Source organism: Rousettus aegyptiacus, unplaced genomic scaffold (assembly GCF_014176215.1).
Source record: "Rousettus aegyptiacus isolate mRouAeg1 unplaced genomic scaffold, mRouAeg1.p scaffold_m13_p_1, whole genome shotgun sequence".
NCBI classification, from domain to species: Eukaryota; Metazoa; Chordata; class Mammalia; order Chiroptera; family Pteropodidae; genus Rousettus; species Rousettus aegyptiacus.
In genome coordinates, this window is record NW_023416284.1 from 179,851,222 (window position 1) to 179,873,125 (window position 21,904).

Here is a 21,904-nt window from a genome sequence, read left to right on the forward strand (position 1 = left end):
CCGGATCATATGGTAGTTCTATTTCTGATTTTTTGAGGAACAGCCGTACTGTTTTTCATGGCAGCTGCCCCATTTTACGTTCCCTCCAGCAGTGCTCAGGGTCTCATCTTTCCCACATGCTCACCAGCCCTGGTTATTCTCTGGTTTTTTGACAGTAGCTGTCCTGATGGGTGCGCGAGGTGGTATCTCATCGTGGTTCTGATTTGTATTTCCCTGATGATTAGTTATGTCGAGCATCTTTTCATGTGCCTGCCGGCCAGCCATTTCTGCTTCTTTGGAGAAATGTCTATTTAAGACCCTTGTTAGTTTTTTAATTGGCTTATTTGATTTTTTGTTATTGAGTTACAGGATTTAAATATATCTTTTGACAATGCAGTATCTTCTGTGGGCGAATAAACACTTGTTCAAGTACCCAGGAAACATATTGTGTGTGGCTGGGGCTGCGCTCTAAGCACTAGTGTATAGGAACGGGACCCAGGAGCCATTCAAGGTAATAAGCAGAAATTCAGCCGAAGCTGGATAGTGAGTCAGTGCTGTCCATGCCTGCCCTGCAGGCAGTAGAGGTGGCGGTGGTACAGATTGCCTAATGTTGGGAATGGGAAAGATTAATGCAGCCGAAAGACAGAAATAAATAAATAACAATAGGAGTTTAGGGAGCCCTAGGGGTGTTACGGGAAGGGGCAGCCATGCGGTCTGGGTGGGTAGCCGCTCTATGACCTGAGACGGGGAAGTGGGGAGTCGTGATGAGGCATGTGCAGGAGGAAGTGGTAAAAACAGGACGGGAAGTTGTGGTTGGTTAGGAAATTCAGATTCCTGTTTTAGAAGTGGAATAGTTGTGGGCGATGAAACAAACCAGGGAAGAGCTAAAATAGAGTCAAGTTGAGGCCATCGGCGTGAGGCCAAGGTGTGGGGCAAAATAAACGTAGATATCGGAGTCCCCGCAGATTTGGGACTGGAGGCGAGGTTGCCTTGTTTACAGTGGTGCCTTGCGCCTCGCCCGGAACATAGCAGGTGCTCAGTAAACACGTGTTCAGTGGCTCGACGGAAGGACCGTTATCAACACGTGCTTTCTTCATTTCTTCCTGTTTGGTGGTTTTTGAGCTGGTAGGCTGTGTGCCTTTCCCAGTCAAACCTCATGCCACTTTTGTATCCCCAGTCTAACTGGAAGACAAGGAGAGGATGGGAATTTTCAGTTCTTTCTGAGTTAGTAAGGCCTTTGTGTTTATTAGAATATTTGTGAATTAAAGTGCGGAAACACTCACGTACGTTGAGCATTGCCCACCGTTCTGTCTGACTCAGGGTGCCCTTCCTGGCGGCATTCCGTTCCCGCTCCAGGAAATGTCCTTCCTGCCATCTCAGCTTGGGGAAACCCATCCTCTTTGTTCAGGCCAGGTCAGTCGCCTCCTTCTCCAGATGGGCCGGGTGATTTTGACGCTTCTTCTCTGTTAACCTCAGGGCGCTTCACGCCTCTGGCATCTGTTACACTTCTCTACTTGTCTGATTTTCTTGACACCAAAGACCTCGTTTTCTTCATTCTACTGATCTTCGCTGTGCCCAGAATGTAAGAGGCTTGGTGGCCTTAACCATTGCAGAAGTTCTCATCAGCTGTCGCCTCAAAGTAACATGGGTCTTGAATTTAAACTATCTGAGACTCAGGGATAAGAGAGGAGTTTGGCCAGTTTTCTTTTGGGGAAAAATAGCCATACAATATCTCACAGGTTAATTCATCATTGATTCTTTTTTTCTTCATTTGAAGGTCCATTTCAATCACTGGAGAAAATTGCCTTGAAAATATAAAGTTAAATAATGATACTATTAAAAATCAAGTGCATTATTAGTTATATATAGCACCAACTTAACCCGGTCCGGAGTGGTTCCACAGTCACATGTCATCTGCACTGTGCTGTTCAAAGAGTCCAACGGCAGGGACGTTTTTATAGCAGGAAGGAAGTTAGGCGATTTATTGAACTGTTTATAAAAAGAATTTAATGTAGCTTAGATTGGATAATTTATTTCCAAGTTAATTAGATTGTAGGTTATTGCATACAAAGCCGTTGCCAGGCGCAAACTTGCGACAGCCTCAGCTTTAAAATTGATTCTCCTGATTTACTCATAATAGCTGTGTCTGTGGCTGGAGGTCTTATAAGGAAATGGACTGTAATTTATGTTCCTTTCCTTCCTACTTGCTGTAATTTTAAATCCTGTAACTTACCTCATCAGCTGTGATCGGTGACCATCTGTATAGAATTGCACGTCTGTAATCTGACAGCAGACCTCCAGAGGTCGTAGTGCTGATGAGTTCGCAGGCTCCAGCAACTCGGGTCTAGGTTGTTGGTTAGTTGGCTGGTTTGTTTTGTTTTAGCTTTATGAACTTTTTTTTTGCATTAAAGGCAAGTGGGAGCAGGCATCTTACATTCTATAAGGTTCTATAAACGTTTCACTGTCAAGTAGCCCGCACAGAGAGGCCAAGGGGTTTCTCCCCCGGCCCCGCCTCAGAACGGCAGCTCCGTGAGGGTGGGAAATGCGTCCTTTCCAGTGTCAGCCCCTCACCCCGGGAGTGATCTGGCCCAGCGTGTACATTTAACAGGCATTTGCTCAATAACGGATTGGCAGCTCGTAAATGAGTGAGCGATTGGATGGCCTGCATCATGTAGTGCCAGGAGATGAGGTTCGGAGGTCATGTCTTCGTGTGTTGTCGGGTTGGGACCAGCGGTGATGACTGCCCTGCGTCACGCCGCGGCAGGGAGTCCTGAGCGAAGCCACCTGCACTCCTTTAAGCAGCTCAGAGCGGGCCATCGAGACGGGGAGACGCTAGGAGGCCACTCGGCCATGCAGGCATGCCTCGTTTTGTTGACCTTCATAGATGTCGTGTTTTTTGCACATTCAAGGCAAAGACCCTCCAGCAGCAAAAGATTACAACTTGCTTTATTGCCGTGGTCTGGACGCGAACCTGCAGTGTCTCCCCGGCGCGCCCTCATGTTGACCACTCACGCCTCTGGCTGAGTAAGGCCTCTCGCTAGCCCAGCACTCACCCCTGCGCAGGGTGCCACCCCACTCACAGTCCTAGAGGGGCAGCCCACTCCCAGCCCCTTTCCCTCCAATCTGGGTGCATAGGACACGTGAACTCTTCCACACAGATGAAGATTTCGAATATTAGCAATTTCACAGTTCTGGCCATTGCTTCTAAAAAGATGTCATGTTGTGTGATTCGAGAAAGAGATTAAGTCCACAGATCTACACCTGAGTTTTCCCCTGGCAGACAGCAGCTGTTCAAACAGAAGCGTTAACTGGTGGGACATAGAGAGATGGACCTGTGTGCCCTTGAGTGCCCCCGGGCCTATGGGACTTGAACACTCGGTGCCTTTCTGGTTGGCAGCAGCTGATGCTGGAGCCAGCTGTCCTCAGGAGGACGGCGCTCCGAGGGCGAGGGCCCGGGGCACGCGGACCCTGGTCCTAGAGGACGGAGCAGCAGAAACTGCTGAATGTGGGCAGCTCAGTCAAGACATGGCGCTGGTAACAGCCCCACAACCCATGTCCATAGACACGGCACAGGCAGTCGCTAGCACCTCGACGCTTGTTTGAATTTCCACCAGCATTCGTAGCCAGGCCTTTGTGGGCTGGAGTGCCAGTAACAGCACCGGAAAACGGGCACCAGCAGGAATGAGACTTTAAAAGAGTACAGTGCCGTGTGATGAAGGGATTTGCATGTGTGCGCATGGTCCATTCTCTTCTTCCTTCCCCCTCCCGCCCCCGTCCAGCTTTATTGAGATATACTTGACATTTAACATTAAGTTTAAGGAGTGCAGAGTGTGGATTTGATACAGTTGCATGTTGCAGCACAGCTACCACGGGAGCTTTACCTAACACCTCCATCACACTGCATCACATCATTACCATTTCTTTTCTGTGGTGAGACCATTTAAGATCTACTGTCTTAGCAACTTGCAAGTGTTTAATACAACAGGTTAACTGTACTCACTTTAGTCCCCTAACCCCACAGGAAGGACTGTCAGTGGGGTTACAGGACTAAAGGGATTCCGAGAGGCCGTGGCCTTGTCACCAGGCCTCAGGCTCAGCAGCCATCACAGTAATCAATCTCCCTACATCAGAGAGCCCTCAGAATCTTCAGACAAGGGCGGCAGCTCTTACTACTTGTGAATTTTTCCTTATTTTTCTAATACAGCCTTAAAAATTATGCCAAGGGTACCCGTATTTTATACTTTATTGTCAAACGGGGAGCATATGCTATAAAGACTAAGTTAAATGAGCATGTCCCCTTCCTCCTGGTGCTGGAATAAATTGTCACTGGCTTGGGCAAGTAAGTGAAGGCTGCACCCAGATTGCTTTACTAGCTCTTCTCGTCCCGCTCTTAGAAGAGGGGATGTCCTGGTAACCTTGCTCCAGGTAACAGGTTGTCCTTCGAGACCCTGCAGGCCTCACTTCTCCAGGCTAAGGAATTTCAGCTCTGTCCTGCCACGTTCTAGTCTTCAGCCCTCTCGACTCCTTTCACTCCTCCTCGCTGGGAATTCTGTTTTCCTGGTGGATGCAGCGCGCAGTGTGGAGAAGCACAGCCCGTCCTCCCTCACCTTGGAGATGTGCCTCCTGCTGCTGCTTGCTCACTTGACAGTACTGCCAGGCTGATTTCTGCTTGCGGGCCCACATGACCTGTGGAGTCTTTTCTGCCCTAGTGAATTCTTGCAGTCACTCTCCATGCAGCCCGTTTCTCCTCTAGTCTGTTTGCCTTTTCTGCAGACATGTGGTTCTGTTTGTTTCTGAATAAAATATCCTTCACCAAAAGGGTTAAGGAGAGAACCGAGGGGAGAGTTTGGGTTCATTACTTAATATTTGTGCTTGGCAGTTAACTTTCTTAGTGGAAATCACACATTCTTTATGAGGTTGTATCACTATACTGACATGTAAGAGAGGCGATAAGACGAGCCTCCGTGCAGAGTCGAGGGAGAAGTGGGCGGGAATCTTAGCTCGCCCACTGTTGTCTGTAACCGAGTTCGCCGGCCTCTCAGCTGCAGATCCTCCCGTGTTCGGGGGAGTGAGGATAGCTACGTGATGGAGTTGAGGGGATTAAAGGAGGCAACGTATGTGCTCATCAAGATAACTTAGTGTGCGGCGTTCTTTTTGTTGTGATGGGTAGTGATTATACATGTAAATGTAACAGGACTTTTATCCAGTTTGAACGTCTGAACCTGGGTTAAGTTCGTTTGTGCAAAGATATAAGAGATACATGCTCGGCACAATAATTTTATATAAGACCTTCCCAAAATGTGCAATCAGCTGTTACACAGCAATGTATAGCGACTAAAGGAAGCAGGACTAGGGACGGGGCAGGGGCTGGGGGAGAAAGGCCTGTGGCCCTGCACTGTCACCACTGGCATGGCAGGGAGAGGACTCAGAAGGACCGGAACGTGGCGGAAAGAAGTGTCCGATATTTTTACAGCCGGTTCCACCCAGTCAGGTTGTGCTAATGAAAACCATTCTTCATTTCTTGAGCTCTACGTAGTAAATATTATGTTGGGCCCAGGGTTGGGGCTGTGGTATATCTTTAAGATTAAGCATGATTTCACTTCTAATAGAACCTCCGTCCTGACCTGCCCTTAGCGGGGTTCAATGATCCCAAAGAAAACTTTGTGTGTATTTTTTATGTGTTGCCTGCCCTGTCTTCAGCAGTGAGTGGTAGCCTCGCTCTCAGTCGACAGGCCCCTCTGCCGGGCCTGCCCTCTGTGTGGCATGCTTGGGCGAGGAGGCCCATCTCGGAAGTGCTCTGGGAACCCCCAGACTTGAGTTCCAGGCTCCCCGGTCCTCCCCCAGGGGCTGCCTGTCCTCACCGAGGTGGAAACAGAAGCCAAGTTATCTTCAGCCTGGCAGTTTGTTCTGAAGTTGAAACCAGAATTAGCCGACCCCGGAGGCAATATTAAGCAGGCGTCTTCACGTGTTTCTTTTATCTCGATGTTTGTCACTGAAGCCTTGGGAAAGTTCTGTTCCTATCTGTCATTCCTGCAAAAGGCCCGGTATCCCCCTTCTGACCCTTGAAACCCCTCAAGACCTCGTTAGAGCAGAGCTCCACCTGTCTAGACGGGAATGAGCGCGACGCCGGCTGCCGCCCCACTGCAGCCCCCCCCCCCCCCGCCTCGACTGCTCTCACTTAGACGGCTCCCGGACGCCGGGGTTTCCCGCTGCAAGCAGTTTCTGACTTGCACGTGTGGGCATCGCCTGCCTTTTAAAGCAAATGATGGCCACGGACCCCTTCGGGAGACCGCCGCAGGGCCTGTGTTTCCCTCTCTCTGCCCTTGCAGATGGCTCTCTGCTTGCTCTGCCCCGTCAGCCCCAGGACGCCTGAGAGTAGCAGTGATGTCACGTCCGGGTCACGACCCGCGAGGGGTCCCTGGAGCACTCGACACCCTTCATCGCCTTCAGTCCCCACAGCTCCCACTTTACTCACGACAGCACAGGCGGCCTGCAGGGGTGATGCAACAGTCCCCAGGCCACACTGCCGCTGCTCCAGACCCAGGGTCGGTTTGACTCTGAAATGCTCCCTGTCAGGACAAAAGGGAAGGGCCATCTGGTCTGCCTCCTCGCCGCCTGCCCGAGCTGTGGGAACCAGCACCTGTTATTCGGGGGTCCAGATAACCCGAGCTTTAGTGAGGGTACGGGTTACCGTACCCCAAGCTGATGGCACCTCTGGTAGAAACGTCGTTACACAGAGCTAAGTTAGGTTTTTTGGCACCAAATTTAAGAGACGATACCTGTAAAAGAACTTGGTAGAACCATCGCAGTGCTGTTTGTGCTCTGGCCTGAGGATATAACTACTGTTCAGTGAAAATACTGCATTTTCATAAAGTGGTCTTTTACCATCTCTGTTGTACTTTTCTAAATGGTCTCGGAAACCATTGGGTCACTTTCTTTTGCTTGAGACGGGCGCGCGTGGTCTTCCTTTGCGGACGAGCGGGAAAGCTGACGCGTCGCCTGCCTCCCGCCCCCGCAGCGCCCCATCATCTCCATCTGCTGGGGCCACCGGGACTCCCGGCTGCTGATGGCGTCCGGCCCGGCCCTGTACGTGGTGCGCGTGGAGCACCGGGTGTCCAGCCTGCAGCTGCTGTGCCAGCAGGCCATCGCCAGCGCGCTGCGAGAAGACAAGGACGTCAGCAAGCTGACCCTGCCCCCCCGCCTCTGCTCCTACCTCTCCACTGCCTTCATCCCCACCATCAAGGTAGAGCCCTCGCCCTCCTCCTGCCCGCGGGGGGCGGGGCAGGCGGGGAAGGGAGGCGAGGGTCCCGGAGCAGGTGCGCGGAAGTCACGCCCGCCCCCCGCCCCCGGCAGAGTCTGCGTGGCGAGGGCAGCAGCTCCGCCACCGTGCGCCCCCACCCCCGCTGCCCGCGAGGGAGTCCGGACGTCAGCTTTCTCACAGCAGGGGCAGTGTCCGAGCGTGGCGGCTGTGCCATCCTGATGAGCAGTCTGCCCCGTTCAATCCTGACCTCCTGGCAGATGCCATTATTCCCACTTGTGGAAGCCGGAAGCGCGTTCCTAGCAGTCGAGTACCTTGCTCTATAACTAGTTACAAGAACGGTCGGGATTGAACCAGTTTAATCCTAGGGCCCGCGGTCCCCGCCACTGCGGAGGAGGGGTGGCCCGCACCCACACTGGCTGTCAGCCGTCTTTACGTTGATTGTAGCGCAAATGCAGGTTTTCCCTGGCGGCGTGTGGGGTGTATGTGCCCAGCGCTGTTCGGGGTGTGGGTCTCCCCCAACCTTAGGTCCTTCTCTGCGTTCCCTTTTTTTGTAGTCCCTGTGCTTCTACGTATTAGATTGACTGCTGGGTTACTTGTTTCCTGAAACCTCGGCGTTTCAGACTCTGTTGTGATTTCAAGTCACTTTACCATCTTGCTTCTGTGCCAGTGACTCTCCATCATGGCTGCACATTAAAATCCCGGGGGAGTTTTTAGGAAATACACGTGCCTGGCCCTCACCCCCCTGAGGTTCCCTGTCGTCGTCTGCGGTGGGATCCCGGCGGAGGTCTTTTTAAAGGCCCCCGGGAGATCCCGATGTGCACCCCGAGTCGTGAGCCCCTGTCCCACGCCGCTCAGCGGCAGCGCCCTGTCAGAGCAGCCAGCGGTGGCCACAGTCTCTCCTTTCTCTCCGTGTCCCGCCTCCAGCCCCCAATTCCAGACCCCAACAACATGCGAGACTTCGTCAGCTACCCCTCGGCCGGCAACGAGCGTCTGCACTGCACCATGAAGCGCACGGAGGACGACCCGGAGGTGGGCGGCCCGTGCTACACGCTCTACCTGGAGTACCTGGGCGGGCTCGTGCCCATCCTCAAGGGCCGGCGCATCAGCAAGCTGCGGCCGGAGTTCGTCATCATGGACCCCCGGACGGACGGCAAATCAGGTGGGCCCCCTCGCCGGTAGGATGGAGGGCCTCATGCTTAGTGTGGTCCCTGCCAACCCACGCAGGAAGAATGCGTGTTTGTGAGATGCGAGCCTGTGCGGGCTGGCTGGGAGCATCCTCGAAGCTGCTCCATTACCAAAATCCTGTGGAAGTTAACGATTCTCTGAATGCATTTGCTGATGGGTTTTTAACAGCATTGGCGAGGCTCCGCGTGGTTTGGGCCGTGGATGTCGGGCACGTCAGCTCCCAGTTAAGGGGGCGCTGGGAGCACTCTGTCCCTCTTTCAACAAGGGCCTTGACGTACCCTAGAAACAACCTGAACCGAACGGTGCGGTACTGCCTCCGCCCCCGCCAGAGCAAATGACATGTAAACTTTTTAGACCTTCAGTCTGCTCCTCAGCCTCCCGCTCCGGTCTTGCCTCCGCCTGTCACTGATACTCGGTTGACTGCTTCTCGGCTCATTGCCAAGGAAAACTCCTTGGTCACCCATAAAGATTTTGGCACGACGAGCACGCCTTCCTTCTAGAAGCCCTCGCCTCTGCCGAGCTGCGTGACTCAGTCGGCGTGTGCTCAGGGCGCTCACTGCACACCTGTCCCTGTGATTCCGTTTTGTGAGGCTTCCGAGGGAAGGGCTTTGTTCTTCGCGTTTGCGGTCAGTGCGCCCGCCCGGTGTCCTCGGCCAGGGACCGCTGAGGCCTGCACGCCCCGTCAGCGGTGCCTGCCAGGTGGAACGTGGCGCCGCCCCTGAGGTTTCGTCCTGCACTGACAGCAGAGTGAGCAGCCCTGTCCTCTGTGCTTGTCACCCGTCCGTCAGGCTGCTGGCAACCTGAGGGGCGCACAGTAGCCATGTTGGGGTTCTGCCTGCCCCCAAATCCTGAGGGCCTGGAGGGAGGGCCCCGAGCCACCTTTGTGCACCCAGTGCCGGCCAGCACCGGTCACTGAAACAACGAGAGTTGAGTTAGGTTTGTTTTCATTCGTTTAGTGCCTGTTCTTTGCACGTCCCACGTCCTGTTTACGCTCTCTCCTGGACTGGCCTGTGCCCCTGCTTATGTCCCCGAGGCCACTGTGTGTGCAGCGTGCTCAGACTTATTCCCGTGTCACAGTGCAGGGGCGTTTTCCACCTCGGCCGTCCGTGCCCCTCCCGTTTCTAATGGGACTTTTTTGGTCTTTTGGCGCACGTTACGAGCTAGTATCAAGAGTAGGAAGCCCGAGTGGAGGGCTTGGGGCCTGGCAGGGAGGCAACCGAAAGGGCAGGAGAACAGGGGAAGGAAGGACGGAGGGCGGGAGGGAAGGAGGAAGGCAAAGCGAGAAAACCAGGCGAGCAGCGCATGTTGACTGGGAAGGAAAAGTGACTTTAGGGGAAGGAGAAAGGAGCCCGTGGTGATTGGAAAGGGCCGAAGGAGGGGAGCAGAAAGGTCGAGAACCCAGTGCTCATCACGCCTTCTTGCCCAAGGTTTGCTCTCTGAGCTTCTTCCCATGTACAACAGATCCGTGAGACCTACGTGCTCATAAGGTGTCGAAGGGGTCTTAGGTGAAGAGCTCGCTTCTGTCCCCGTGGGTGACACACTTCCCACTGGAGAACAGGGCAGACGCAGCACACGGGGTGGCCACGGGGCCCTAAGCACGCCCCAGCCCACACTCCGCCCACCCAGGCCTGAGCCGCGGGGAGCCCGGCCTGACCGCGCCAGCTCCTGCTTCTGCTTGGAGCTCACGTTATCAGCTCGTTCCAGACACAGCCTGGCCCGATGGCCGACGCTCCTGGGGAGGGAGGTGTTTTATTTTTGTGATTAGAAGAGTGAAAACGTGACGCGGAGCCAGTCCACAGCGCGCGTGCGGTGCCCGCTTCGTGCTCGGTGCTGAGCTTCCTGTGGCGGTGACGCAGCGCCAGGCTTCCCTGCTCTCAGAGTTCGTAACCTGCTTCGGGTGATAAGACGGCTCAACATTTGAAAACTTCAATAAAAAAGTCAAGATTTAAATACCTCAAGTCAGAAACAGAAGACTTGCCACCAGACAGAGCGTGACGAATGGCCAACTGCACGGTGCACGTAAAGTGACTCAGAGGAGGGCAGGGTTCCTGATGTGGGGAGCCAGGTGTTCTCATCGGGCTGCCTCCCTGCGGGTCACCTGGGGTGCTCGGGCCTGCCCCTCACGTGGAGTCCGCGGGGCCGGGGCGAGGCCTTGGGGGTCCGCAGCCGGGCGCGTGCGCAGGCCACTGCCGCGGTCGGAAGCCCGTGAGCCGCTGTCGTCAGCGTTCCCCAAGCTCTTGGCAGGCGGCGTCCTCCTCGTCGCCAGGGCATATTTGTATGGCAGGTGGCATGAGTCCCAATAATTTTTTTAGCAAAAAAAAATCCACAATAGTTCAAAAACTATTTTTACTCAGAGCTTGCTATGGACTGAATTGCCACCCCCCCCATTCACATTTTAAAACCCTAACTCCCAGTGTGGCTGTATTTGGAGACAGGGATTTCAGGAGGTGATTAAGGTTAAATGAGGCCATAAGGGTGGGGCCCTAATCCAGTAGGGTAGATGGTCTTACAAGAAAAGGCAGAGTGAGAGATCTCTATGCGCGTGCGCACAAACACACACACACACACAAACACACACACACACACACACACACAAACACACACACACACACACACACACACACACACACATCAAGGAAGGGCCATGTGAGCACAAAGCAAGGAGATGGGTGTCTGCAGACCCAGAACCCAGTCTGCTGGCTCCCGATGCTGGCCCTGCTCCGCCTCCGCTGTCTCATGAGCCAGTTCCTTATCCTCTCCCTTCCCCTTCTCCCCCCTTCCCTCCCTCCCTCATGTCTGTCTGTCTGTCTCTGTTATATATTTATCTCCTATTGGTTCCATTTCTCTGAAGAACCCCAAATAATAGAGATTTTAGTACTGAGAAGTGGGGTGCTGCTATGACGAATACCTAAATACATAGAAGCAGCTTTGGAACTGGGTCATGTGTAGAAGCTGGAAGAGTTTAGGGGTACACGCTAATGAAGATACGGATGCCCGAGCAATTTACGGTCAGGCGTCGGACAGAAATGAGGTACACGTTGCTAGAAACCAGAGGAAAGTGATCCTTGTTATAAAGTGGCAAAGAACCTTGCTGAACTGTGTTCTCGGGTTTTGTGGAAGATAACACTTTGAAGCCAACGAAATCAGATATCGAGATTTCTAAGTAGTTCTGAAAGAGTAGCTTGGCTTCTCCTGACGCTTATAGGAAAACTGAAGAAGGAATGTTAAGCAAAAAGGAAGCAGAACTTGAGGATTGGAAGTTCTCACCTGTTCTTACAGGACAAGATGAAGGACGGCTGTCGGACAGTTTGGATAGAGCTGTCTGACTAGGAATGTGCCTGTTCCTCAAGGGGGAAAAATGACCCCCAGAGGTGATCCAGAGGCCATTGGGGCCAGACAGCCTCCACCTGGAGGCTTGAGGACAAGAACCTAGCTCAGGACATGGGGGTGACACTTCCACCGCAGTAGGCCTGGAGAGCGGAGCGTCAAACCAAAGAAGAGGATCCTTGAGCCTTCGGATCCCGTGGGGTTTGCCTGACGAGATCTCACGCTTGCTCGGGATGTCTCCCCCGTCCTCCCCTCCCGTTTCTCCTTTTGGAAGGGGCTGTGTATCCGAGCGTGTGTTGCTCTGTGTCTTAGAAGCACGTAACTTGCCTGGTTTCACGGGTTCACAGCTCCAGAGGAATTTTGCCTCCGTGTGAATTGTGTCTTGCATCTCACCCATATCTGATTTGCATATTTAGATGAGACTTTGGACTTCAGATGTTAGTGTTGATGCTGGAATGAGTTCAGACTTTGGGGCTGTTGGGATACAATTGAATGTCTTTTGCACACAAGACGGACATGAATTGAGGAGGATCTAGGGGCTGTATTCTATGGACTGAATTGTGTCCCCCCTAATTTCATTTGTTGAAGCCGTAGCTACCAAAGTGACTGTATTAGGAGATGAGCCTTTAGCGGTTAATTGTGTGGTTAAATGAAGCTATCAAGGTGGGGTCCCAATCCAGTAGGATTGGTGACTTCATAAGAAAAGGAGGCGAGGTCTGCCCTTCCACACTGAGAAAGGGCCATGTGAGGACGGCCCAGGGCGGCCGTCTGCGCACCGGGGGGAGCCCGCACGGGGCCCGACCGTGCCAGCGCCCCGCGGTCAGGCTCCGGCCGCCCAGGCTTTAACTACCTACTCTGTGGCAGTTCAGTATGGCGGCCTGAGCAGACTAAGACGATTTCTATTTAAAAGCTATTAAAACCGCATTTAAAGATTTCTTAAAATTTTAATAATATATCTCATTCAAGCTGCATATTTCGAAAAGCCTTCAACCTAGATGAAACAAGCATATTTTTTAAAACTGACAGAATTGGCATGTGAAGCCCCAGATATTCTAAAGTTTTGGTTTTCAGAGAACAATCTCAACATAATGTTTTTCTGCAACTTAGATGTTTATTCCAGAATTTCCATGATAAATTGCTGACACCACGTCCATAGAACTAAGAGACACACCCGGCCACCGGGCCTGGCCTCCCCGAGTGTGGCTCTGACACGGTGCGCTGAGTTTCTAGGGGTGTTGATGACAGGTGGCTGGCAAGCAGGGCTCAGGGCACATACTTTTCTCACACACCTCCTTTAAGTCCCTTCTGTGGGGCGCTCCTCACTGCCCTTGGCCAAGTGGTTCCCAGCCACTGGGAGCCATAACAGTTGTTGGCGCCCGCGCCCCGCGCCCCAGGGTCCTGCTGCAGCGGTGTGGGGCGCAGCCACTCAGCACAGAAGGACCTCGTTTGTCTGTCAGGAGGTATTTATCAGCCCCAGGGGCTGTTCTCGCCTCCGTGGTTACAGCGGGTGGCAGGCCCGGCACCTTCTTCCCTCGTGGAGTTGACGTACCAGTCCGGGAGACGGACCGAAAAGCTTGTGCCCCCACCCACTCAGATTCATAGGTCAAAATCCTGGTGCCAGCGGTGATCGTATTAGGAGGTGGGACCTTTGGCGGGTGACTAGGTCACGAAGGTGGAGCTTTTGTAGTCATGAAGTTAGTGCCTTATGAAAGAGGCTTCAGAAGAATCCCCAGTCCCTTCTGCTACAGCAAGAAGTCTGCAACCCAGAGCGGGCTGTGACCAGAACCCAACCCTGCTGGCACCCAGATCTCAGACTGCCAGCCTCCGGAAGCGTGTGAGGCAAAGTTCTTTTGTTCATGAGCCACCCGGTATGTGGTATTCTGTTACAGCAGCCCAAACTTTACTCCGTGAGTAAAGGTGCGAAAAGCAACGGAAGGCCTGTAGCATTTGCGAAATCCTGGCGCGAACAAGTAGGTCAGGAGTTGGGCAGACGATGCTCTGCTGAGCCTCCTCAGGGCGGTGAACTGGCGCTGATCTGTGAACACGTGGGAGCACCCCGTGTGCTCACGTGCGTTTGAGCCGTAGCCAAGCTTCCTCTGATCCAGTGACTCCTAAATCAAACAATACAAGGCACTGGACGGAGCATGTGAATTAAGCCTTTTTATTTGATTGAACTCAAGGGCGCACCGCTGGAATTTGCGGGATTCACGAGCTGTGCCCTCTGATCCAGCACGCGGAGTACGAAGGGCTGGCCTAGTAACTCGGCCAGGCATCAGCCAGCCTCCTTCCACGTCGCGCGCCAAGCCGTACCGCTGCCCCCAGTGGCCTCAGAGGGGCCCCTGTTCGCAGATGTCACCTCCGAATGCGCAGAAATTTAGACATAGGATTGGATTAACAAACTCACCCTTTAAAATGTAAACAACCTTATTGAATGGTAAAATCACTCTCATTCCATAGTTCTATAAATTATTTCATTGTGATTGAGCAATTCACCTTTTTTATTACCTGGCAAGGTTCTTGCAGTCTCAAGGGAATGAGGCGTTAGTCGGCAAAGTGATTTTGGGGAATGTACTTGCAGAGAGGGCAGAGGCCTGGGGATAGGGCCAGGCAGGGGATCGGGCAGTGCAGGGATGTCGGGGGTGGTGGCAGGAAGGCAGCGAAGGAGAGGGGTTCCGAGGAGGATGGCAGACGTGGACTTCAGCCGCTTAGTTTTGTGACGGCTCCACCTCTGTGCACATCGCCCGATGCTGTGGGGCCGCCGATCTGCCGCCTCCTGGGCAGTTGATTGGCAAAGTTATCTTGAGTAGCTTTGATACAGCCACCCTCGGCAGAACACACAGGTGCCCCTGAAAGTCCCCCTGCACAGGTCTCCCTTCCGGCTCCATCATCGGGACAGCCAGGCCCCCGCAGGGCACCTTGCGGCAGTGCCAGCAGACTGTCCGGCAGGCAGACGTGAGCAGCTCTGTCAGGCCTCCAGTCTAGAGCAGCCTCGGCCACCACAAGGGCCTTCGCAGGCCCCAGGTCAGAAGCAGGTTCTTGAGGAGTTCTGGGCAGCTTGGAAGCCAGCGTGGACGCAGATGGACGCAGAGGGGCGCCTGCTGGCTCGGGGGGGGGGGGAGGGGTACAACAACAGCACAGCTTTTAGCATAGCCAAGTGCCAGACTATTTTCTCCATTCCAGAGGTGTTAAAATGCCTGCCCACTTGGATAACAGTAGGAGCAATTGCTTTTGTTTAGAAAACGTACGAGCATTCAGATGTCGGAGGAAAACGATGCTCTGCTCTGCTTCACCCTCTAGACTTAAAACAATGGCCCGTGGAGTTGGTCCATCCCTTGGTTTCTAGTAATAATCTTTGTTAGGGTCTGATTGCTATCACTTCCCATAAATTTGCCATTGTTGTCTTACTAGATGAGATCTATGGGAACAGCCTGATTTCTGCCGTGATCGACAGCTGCAACTGCTCAGACTCCAGTGACATCGACCTGAGTGATGACTGGGCCGCCAAGAAGTCTCCCAAAATCTCCCGAGCTAGCAAGTCGCCCAAACTCCCAAGGTAATCTCGGGGTGCTCCCCTTTTTTGTGTGCCTCTGGAGGCGTGTCTGTGTGATCAGAATCTCACTGGCACCAACACCAGGGAGAGGCCAGCAGGAGGGCCTCCCCCCTCTGGGGGTGGCCTGCAGTGATTACAGCCTGCTTCTTTCACCTGCTGGGTGAAAAAGACACCCAGTAGGAAGTTTGCTAAACCCCAAGACTTCCCTAGGGGTCAGTGCTGATGATGGGTGGCATGGGGTAGCCAGAAATTTGTGGCTTACTTATATATTTTTTCAGTTTGAGAAAAGTAATAAAAAGATTTTATATGTATGTAATATGTTGAAGAGAATGCCATTTAAATGGCTATAATATTGTAGTTGGGAAAAAGTAAACCAAAAAAACCTGTAGCTCCCAAAGGCTTATTTTGAAGAGCAGCAAAAAGCTAGGGAAGAGTAGATGGAAGGGCCCGTGGTGTTGCAGATAAGAAACACCATCTCCTCATCCTGGCTCCGCCTCCCCAGGCTGTATAAATGGACAAATCCTGACCTGGATACCAGTTTCCTGATCTGTGGAAGTTCATGGGTGGACCAGGTCTTCACCTAGTTCTAGAAGTGTGTAATGCCCTGCAAAATTACATTTACATGCAGATATGTATCTGCCCAGAGCGTAAACACATAATTCTTTGTGCAGGTGGTAAGCCAGTGTATTCACCAGCTGCTGAAGATAAAGAACATTTCCGTTGTCCTGGGACGTCCCCTGGGCCCCTCCCATGCCACACCCACTCCCTACAGTGATCACTGCTCCTGCTTCTGTCACATGAGTGGAAGCAGTGTGTCCACTTTTTATATTTGGCGGGGTTTTTTTGCGCATTCATGTTGTGTCTGTCATCGTTTTTTTCTTTTTGGCACTATGGAATTCCATTGCAGTGACTATGCCACAGTTTGTGTATTGCATTTACCAGTTGATGGATGTTTGGTGGTTTACAGTTTGGGCCTATGATGCATGAACCCATTGTAGACCTGCGGGTCTCGTTGTGGGCATGTGCACACACTCATCTCAGGTGTGTACTTAGGAGGGGAGTCACGGGGCCAGGGGTAGATAGATGTGTAACTTTATGAGAAACTGCCAAACAGTGTTTACTCCAAGACGCCTGTACCATTCTGTACCCCCCCAGCAGTGTACGAGAGTTCAGCTGCCTTCACTCTCACCTACAATTGTACTGTCTGTCATTTAAAAAATAATTTCACCCATTCTGGTAGGTGTGTAGTGGTATCTTATTATAGTGTGATCCTCAGTGATTGATGATGCTAAGCAGTGTTTTATGTTTATTGGCCATTTGGGCATCTTCTTTTTGTGAAGTGTCTATTCAAGTCTTTGGCTCATTTTTTTATTGAGTTGTTTTTCTTATCGAGTTGTAAGATTATGTATCTAGCTACGACTCCTTTGTCAGCTCTATAGACTGCCATCTAGTCTGATACATACATGGACTTCTTCTGTCATGGTTAGTGCTCGTTGTGCCCTGCTTAGGAAATTCTCGTCTGCCCTAAGGTCACGAGACCCTCTCGTGTTCTCTCCGGAAGCTTCACAGTTTTAGCTTTCATGCTTAGATCTCAGAGTAATTTTTGTGTATAGTATTAGAGGTAAATGTTCATTTTTTTCCCATGTATCCAGTTGCTTCAGCAATCTGATTGATTTTTTTAATATTTGTTCTAAGATTGTTAAATTAAAAATAAAATTATGAATTTTCCTACACTATTATAGTGTTTCACCTTTTCCCATTACTTAAGCAGAAAGGACTTTTAACACATAAGCAACAAAATCCTTCACCTGTCGATGTCCTTTTAAAGTTTCTGGATGTCGCCATCCCTGTAGCTGGTTTGCGTCCTCCCGTCTTTCCCTGCATTGAAGGCCATCACGCGCTGGCCGGCTGTTGGGCGGATGGTCCTCTCACAGGTTAACCTGCGCAGCCCCGTTGGGAGCGCTGGACTTCTCACCCAGCTCTCAACAGGGCACATGAAGCTTCACGCCTTTCTTTCCTAGAACGTCATCCACCTCACCATCTTCATTAGTATAACAGTCTCTTTGGGGTAGACTGGCATTAAATTCAAGTATCCCCATGGTTTAAACGAACTGGGACCACAGATCTAACATGGGCTCAAAAAGCAGTAAAAAAACTTTAGTTCCACTGATTTGATTTAGATATTGCAGGTGCTGAAATGCTAGGTACATTTATTGAAATCCAGAGGTGGTATTAGGAGTTGTAAAGTTGTCGCGGCTGTGAGATGAGACATGACTCTTCCACCTGCCCTTTCCCTGGGACTACTTTTGCAGACCCCTGGCAGAAGGTTCCGGGACAGTTCTAAACTCCTTATAAGTCAGTAGAAGGTGAAAGACATTTAATTTTTTGAGGTTCCTTACAAACGAATCACTTATGCAACCTGGCTTCTTTCCTCTTGTTCTTAAAGCAGAAGCAGGCAAGAGGGACTTGGTTAGATTAACGGGAATGGCTTCAAGGAATGCGACACCCCCAGTGACTGCTAGAAGGTGAAGGGAGGGCCAGGAGTGCGGGGCCTTCCCTGCCATGGCTCCCGACCTCCTGCCTTGTCTCCCCAGGATCAACATCGAGGCTCGGAAGTCTCCCAAGCTGTCCCGGGCCGCTCAGGAGATGTCCAGGTCCCCTCGCTTGCCCATGCGCAAGCCCTCCATCGGCTCGCCCAGCCTGACGCGAAGAGAGTTTCCCTTCGAAGACGTCACTCAGGTAGCTTCTCGGTCCGGCGCATCACATGCACAGGCCGCAGGCAGGCTGCGCGCCGCTGCTGCTCCCTTCCCCAGCGCTTCTCCCTCCCCGGCTTCTCTTCCCCCAGCGCTTCTCCCCTCCCTCGTGCTTCTCCTCCCCAGCGTGTACCCCATGGTGGCCAAACCCTCCCTACCCCGTGTCCGTGCTAGTCACTGAGTCCCAGACACCAGGCGGTCGGGACTAGAACCCTGTTGGTCCTCCTCACCGCCCCTGCTTCGGGCAGGCCCCGTGGGCTCTGCTGGCACCTCAGACGCCGCCCCACCCCCTCCCGCCTTTGCGCCTTTGCTCCGCCTGGGCCCCTGGGAGCCCCCTGCGTGCAGACCTCGCTTCTCGTCTGCCGGGAAGGCTTCGCTGCCTGCTCAGCCACGGTCGTTCCCTTACGACCCCAGCTGGTTCCTCGGTGACCTCCCGTGCGCGCACCTCGCCTCCTGCACTAGGGCCGCAGCTCTTTGAGGAGCTGAGCGTTGTCCGTCACGTGATCGCCCTCGAACACACATGCGCGTGGCGTGGACACAGCGATACCTTTGTAAATTCTTTTGAACGTCACTGACTGAGAAAACTGCTAATTGGGTGGTTTCAGGGTGTAACGATATCAGTGCCGCTGATGTTTCTAGGAGAAATATCAAGGATAAAAATGGATTCAGAGCCAGGACACTTTCGAGTCCGCTGCTTGGGGGAAAGGCGAGGTGAAGGGAAATGCGCGCCATTCCCTTTGGTGGCCCTTCGAACCTGCGCAGACTCGCTGGGACACATCTGCCTCTCGCTGCCCACCTGAGGCTCCCAGCTCCGTGAGCCGCTCTCTGAAAACAGGTGCCGGACATGCGCAGTTGGCTTCCGGTCTCAGTGGTGGGAGAGGTGGGGGGCGAATGCCGCCGCAGCGCGCACCTGTGGGTCCCTGAGCGCTTTTTAAGTGTTAGCATTCTTAAGTGATCTATGGAACACATGAAAGTAGATTGTGATTTTTTCCCCCCTTTTTTTCTCCCGCAGCACAACTATCTTGCCCAGGTCACCTCTAATATCTGGGGAACCAAATTCAAGATTGTGGGCTTGGCTGCTTTCCTGCCAACCAGCCTTGGTGCAGGTAAAAACCACGTCCGGTCTCTGCCCCCTCTCTCAGTGGCAGCTCAGACTGAAAAAAACAATTCCAGCCCTCAGTGGCCTAAAGTAGAAAATGAGCCCTTAACGACATCAAAAGATTAGCATGAACTTTACCTTCCAACCTTGACTCCAGCCACTATGATCTCACAAAGATCAGAGTGAGCACTCAAATTGGGTTTTTGTTAGTGGTACTTTCATTTTTTTTTTTGTATAAGCTCTGACTTATAAAAATGACAGAAATAGCCAAAATCTCTCAGAGGCTTCTGTCTATTTTGATTTCTCGCCTTTTATGGCATCCAGGTTTGGCATCAGTACCTTTAGGTTCTTGAGTTAAAAGAAATTCCTGAAGAAAGTCAAAAAGAAAGAGTTAAAGACTATACGGAGAAGCTGGCCGACTGGCGAATCTTTATAGACGTCGTTTCTGAGTACCAGATAAATACCCCATCCATGAAAGTTGAGAGAGTAAGGAAAAGGGAAGTGAGGGCATCCAAAGCCAGCTGGAACCTGGAATCTGTGGTCCCATCAGTGCTCTGGATAAAGCCCACAGTACTGATTTGTCACATTTACTTAGGGACAGGAAGGAGTGAAATGGCAGGAGACTCTTTTCCAAGGGCTTCATTCTGACAGGCACATCCCGATGCAGGCCCTGGAGGTGTGTCGTTCCCTCGCCACCTTGCTGGGCTGCCTGATCATTTAACATGCACAAATGTCTCTGGAAGGCTGTCTGGGCCAGGTAGGGTTCGTTCACCTGTGGCTGGTGGCCCCATCTCGAATGTGTTCTGCGTAACCTACTAGAAATGATTTTTGAAAAATTCTGAATCTGCCTATAAGATTCAGATGCTCTTAGATCCTTTTAAGTAAATTCTTCTTGCAAATTAGATGTTTAAGAAGACCCATTGCAATGTGTACATCTTCAGAGACATATTAAATAGTGCTGCATTTGGAGTTTTCATTTAGAGGTTTCTCACCTCAAAGAAAAAGAAGAATAAAAGTAAAACGTAAAAATGATTTAGAAAATTACAATAGACTGTCCCTGTACGTAATGCAGACAAATCTCTTAGAATATTTTCAACAACCTGCAGACTCTGATGACCACAAAGTCTGTTCCTTGGTAGCACTCTACTGATGTATCAGCTAATTCTAATAATCTATTTGCCCATCATGCTCATCTCGTGAGTAAGCTGAGAACTTAGCCATCTGCCTACAGTGAACACGGAGAAAAGAAATGGAGATGCGGATATCCTTAAGGGGTCTTTTCATTCTGCCTTTATTCCTTGGATGTCGAGAAGATCCACACATAAGCCAACAAGGACCTCAAGATGGCAGGGTCTATAGGTGCCTCTGCAGCACGTGCTGCTCCCATGCAAGGAATCTGAGTGCCCAAGACAAACGCTTTCTGGATGACTGCAGGGAAATAACTGCCCTCATCACTGTCCTTTTTAAAAAGAGTATTTTGGCTATTACTATTCATTAGTTGAGCTAAAAGAATTTTCCACTTGATTCAACTCAAGAAAGGAATTGAAGTCTTGGAGTCTGGAAGGTATGTCACTATAGCTCCCTATTAAATGATCTTTGGTGTTCTAGTGGATCTAAAATCGAGTGCTGTTCACATACTGGACAGTTTGTTTCCTGCAATTAGAATGCTTGGGCCCATGCAATTTTTTCATTTTTCATTTTTTATGTTTCTTAATTTTTAAAATATGGAATAAATTCAAAATTCATAAGACTCGAAAGACTATAGTACAGTAAAATCTCTCTCATCCTCACCCCTAGCTGCCTACTTTATTTTCCCCTGGAGGCAACTGATGTTATTTCTTAATCCCTTCTGAAATTTTTATTTATTTGATAATCTGCACAACATAGAGTAGCGCTTTAATACATTAGTTCTTAAACTATATGGAATCATCCAGAATTTTTAAGCCAAAATTCATCCTCTTTCATATGAATGTGGATGAGAGAGATGAACAGTAATAACCACCAGGCTGGAAAATCTCCTTAGCCCACACCAGGCCCAAACCGGCCTTACGAAGGCGCTCCCGAAAAGAAGGCTGTCATGCCATGAGAGTGTGGGCCAGTCGGCCACCAGGCTGTTGGAGGTGACAGCTGTGGAAAGAGAATTTGGCTGATCTTAACAGAAAGGAAAATAACGACTAATCTCTACATACCTCATAAGAGTATTAAACATAAAAGAATATTAAACATAAAAGAGTATTAAACATAAAAGGAAGTTGACTGGAAATTTCATCTTGATTTTAACCTACTATGAGACTTGAATTCAGGTTCATTATTTTCTTAACTTACTAAATATTTTAGTTGCAATCTAGGCTTTCTCTTAAATGACTTTGTTAATCAAATTAAATCTTGAATGTTTAAAGAAACCATGTGGAAGTTCCCTGTAAATCGCTACATGATTACGCAATTGAAATCGAAGGCATTAAAACAGGAACCCAGCCCTGAAAGGAGGCAGCGTGTTGTCCCTGCCGGACCCGTGTCGCCCTGACCTCGTGGCTGCTTTGCAGCAGCCCCTTGACTGCCTGAGAGGCCCCGGAGCTCGGCACTCTGGTTATCACAACCATCTTCGCTAAATTATCCTTCTGATTGCAAATGAGGTTTTTTAAAAATACATTTATCATACCCTAGCTCATTCCAAGAAAGCATTTAAGCCTAAAATAAGTTTGTACTATTCTAATCATGTGGCTCAACAGACAGAGCACAGGCAGAGCGCT

At 51.2% G+C, this 21,904-nt stretch overlaps 1 protein-coding gene across 8 annotated transcripts in view; it reads left to right on the forward strand.

The window, feature by feature from the left end:
* TULP4 (TUB like protein 4) overlaps window positions 1-21,904 on the forward strand; it is a 165,673-nt gene that overhangs the window by 133,864 nt on the left and 9,905 nt on the right. For 7 of the 8 annotated variants that reach the window (XM_036223239.1, XM_036223248.1, XM_036223230.1 and 4 more), the window contains 5 exons: window positions 6,998-7,222; window positions 8,165-8,399; window positions 15,161-15,305; window positions 17,897-18,041; window positions 19,068-19,161. In XM_036223239.1, the coding sequence (XP_036079132.1) occupies window positions 6,998-7,222; window positions 8,165-8,399; window positions 15,161-15,305; window positions 17,897-18,041; window positions 19,068-19,161 (844 nt within the window). The remainder of the gene's footprint in view (window positions 1-6,997; window positions 7,223-8,164; window positions 8,400-15,160; window positions 15,306-17,896; window positions 18,042-19,067; window positions 19,162-21,904) is intronic. The other variant, XM_036223267.1, reaches the window with a different exon arrangement.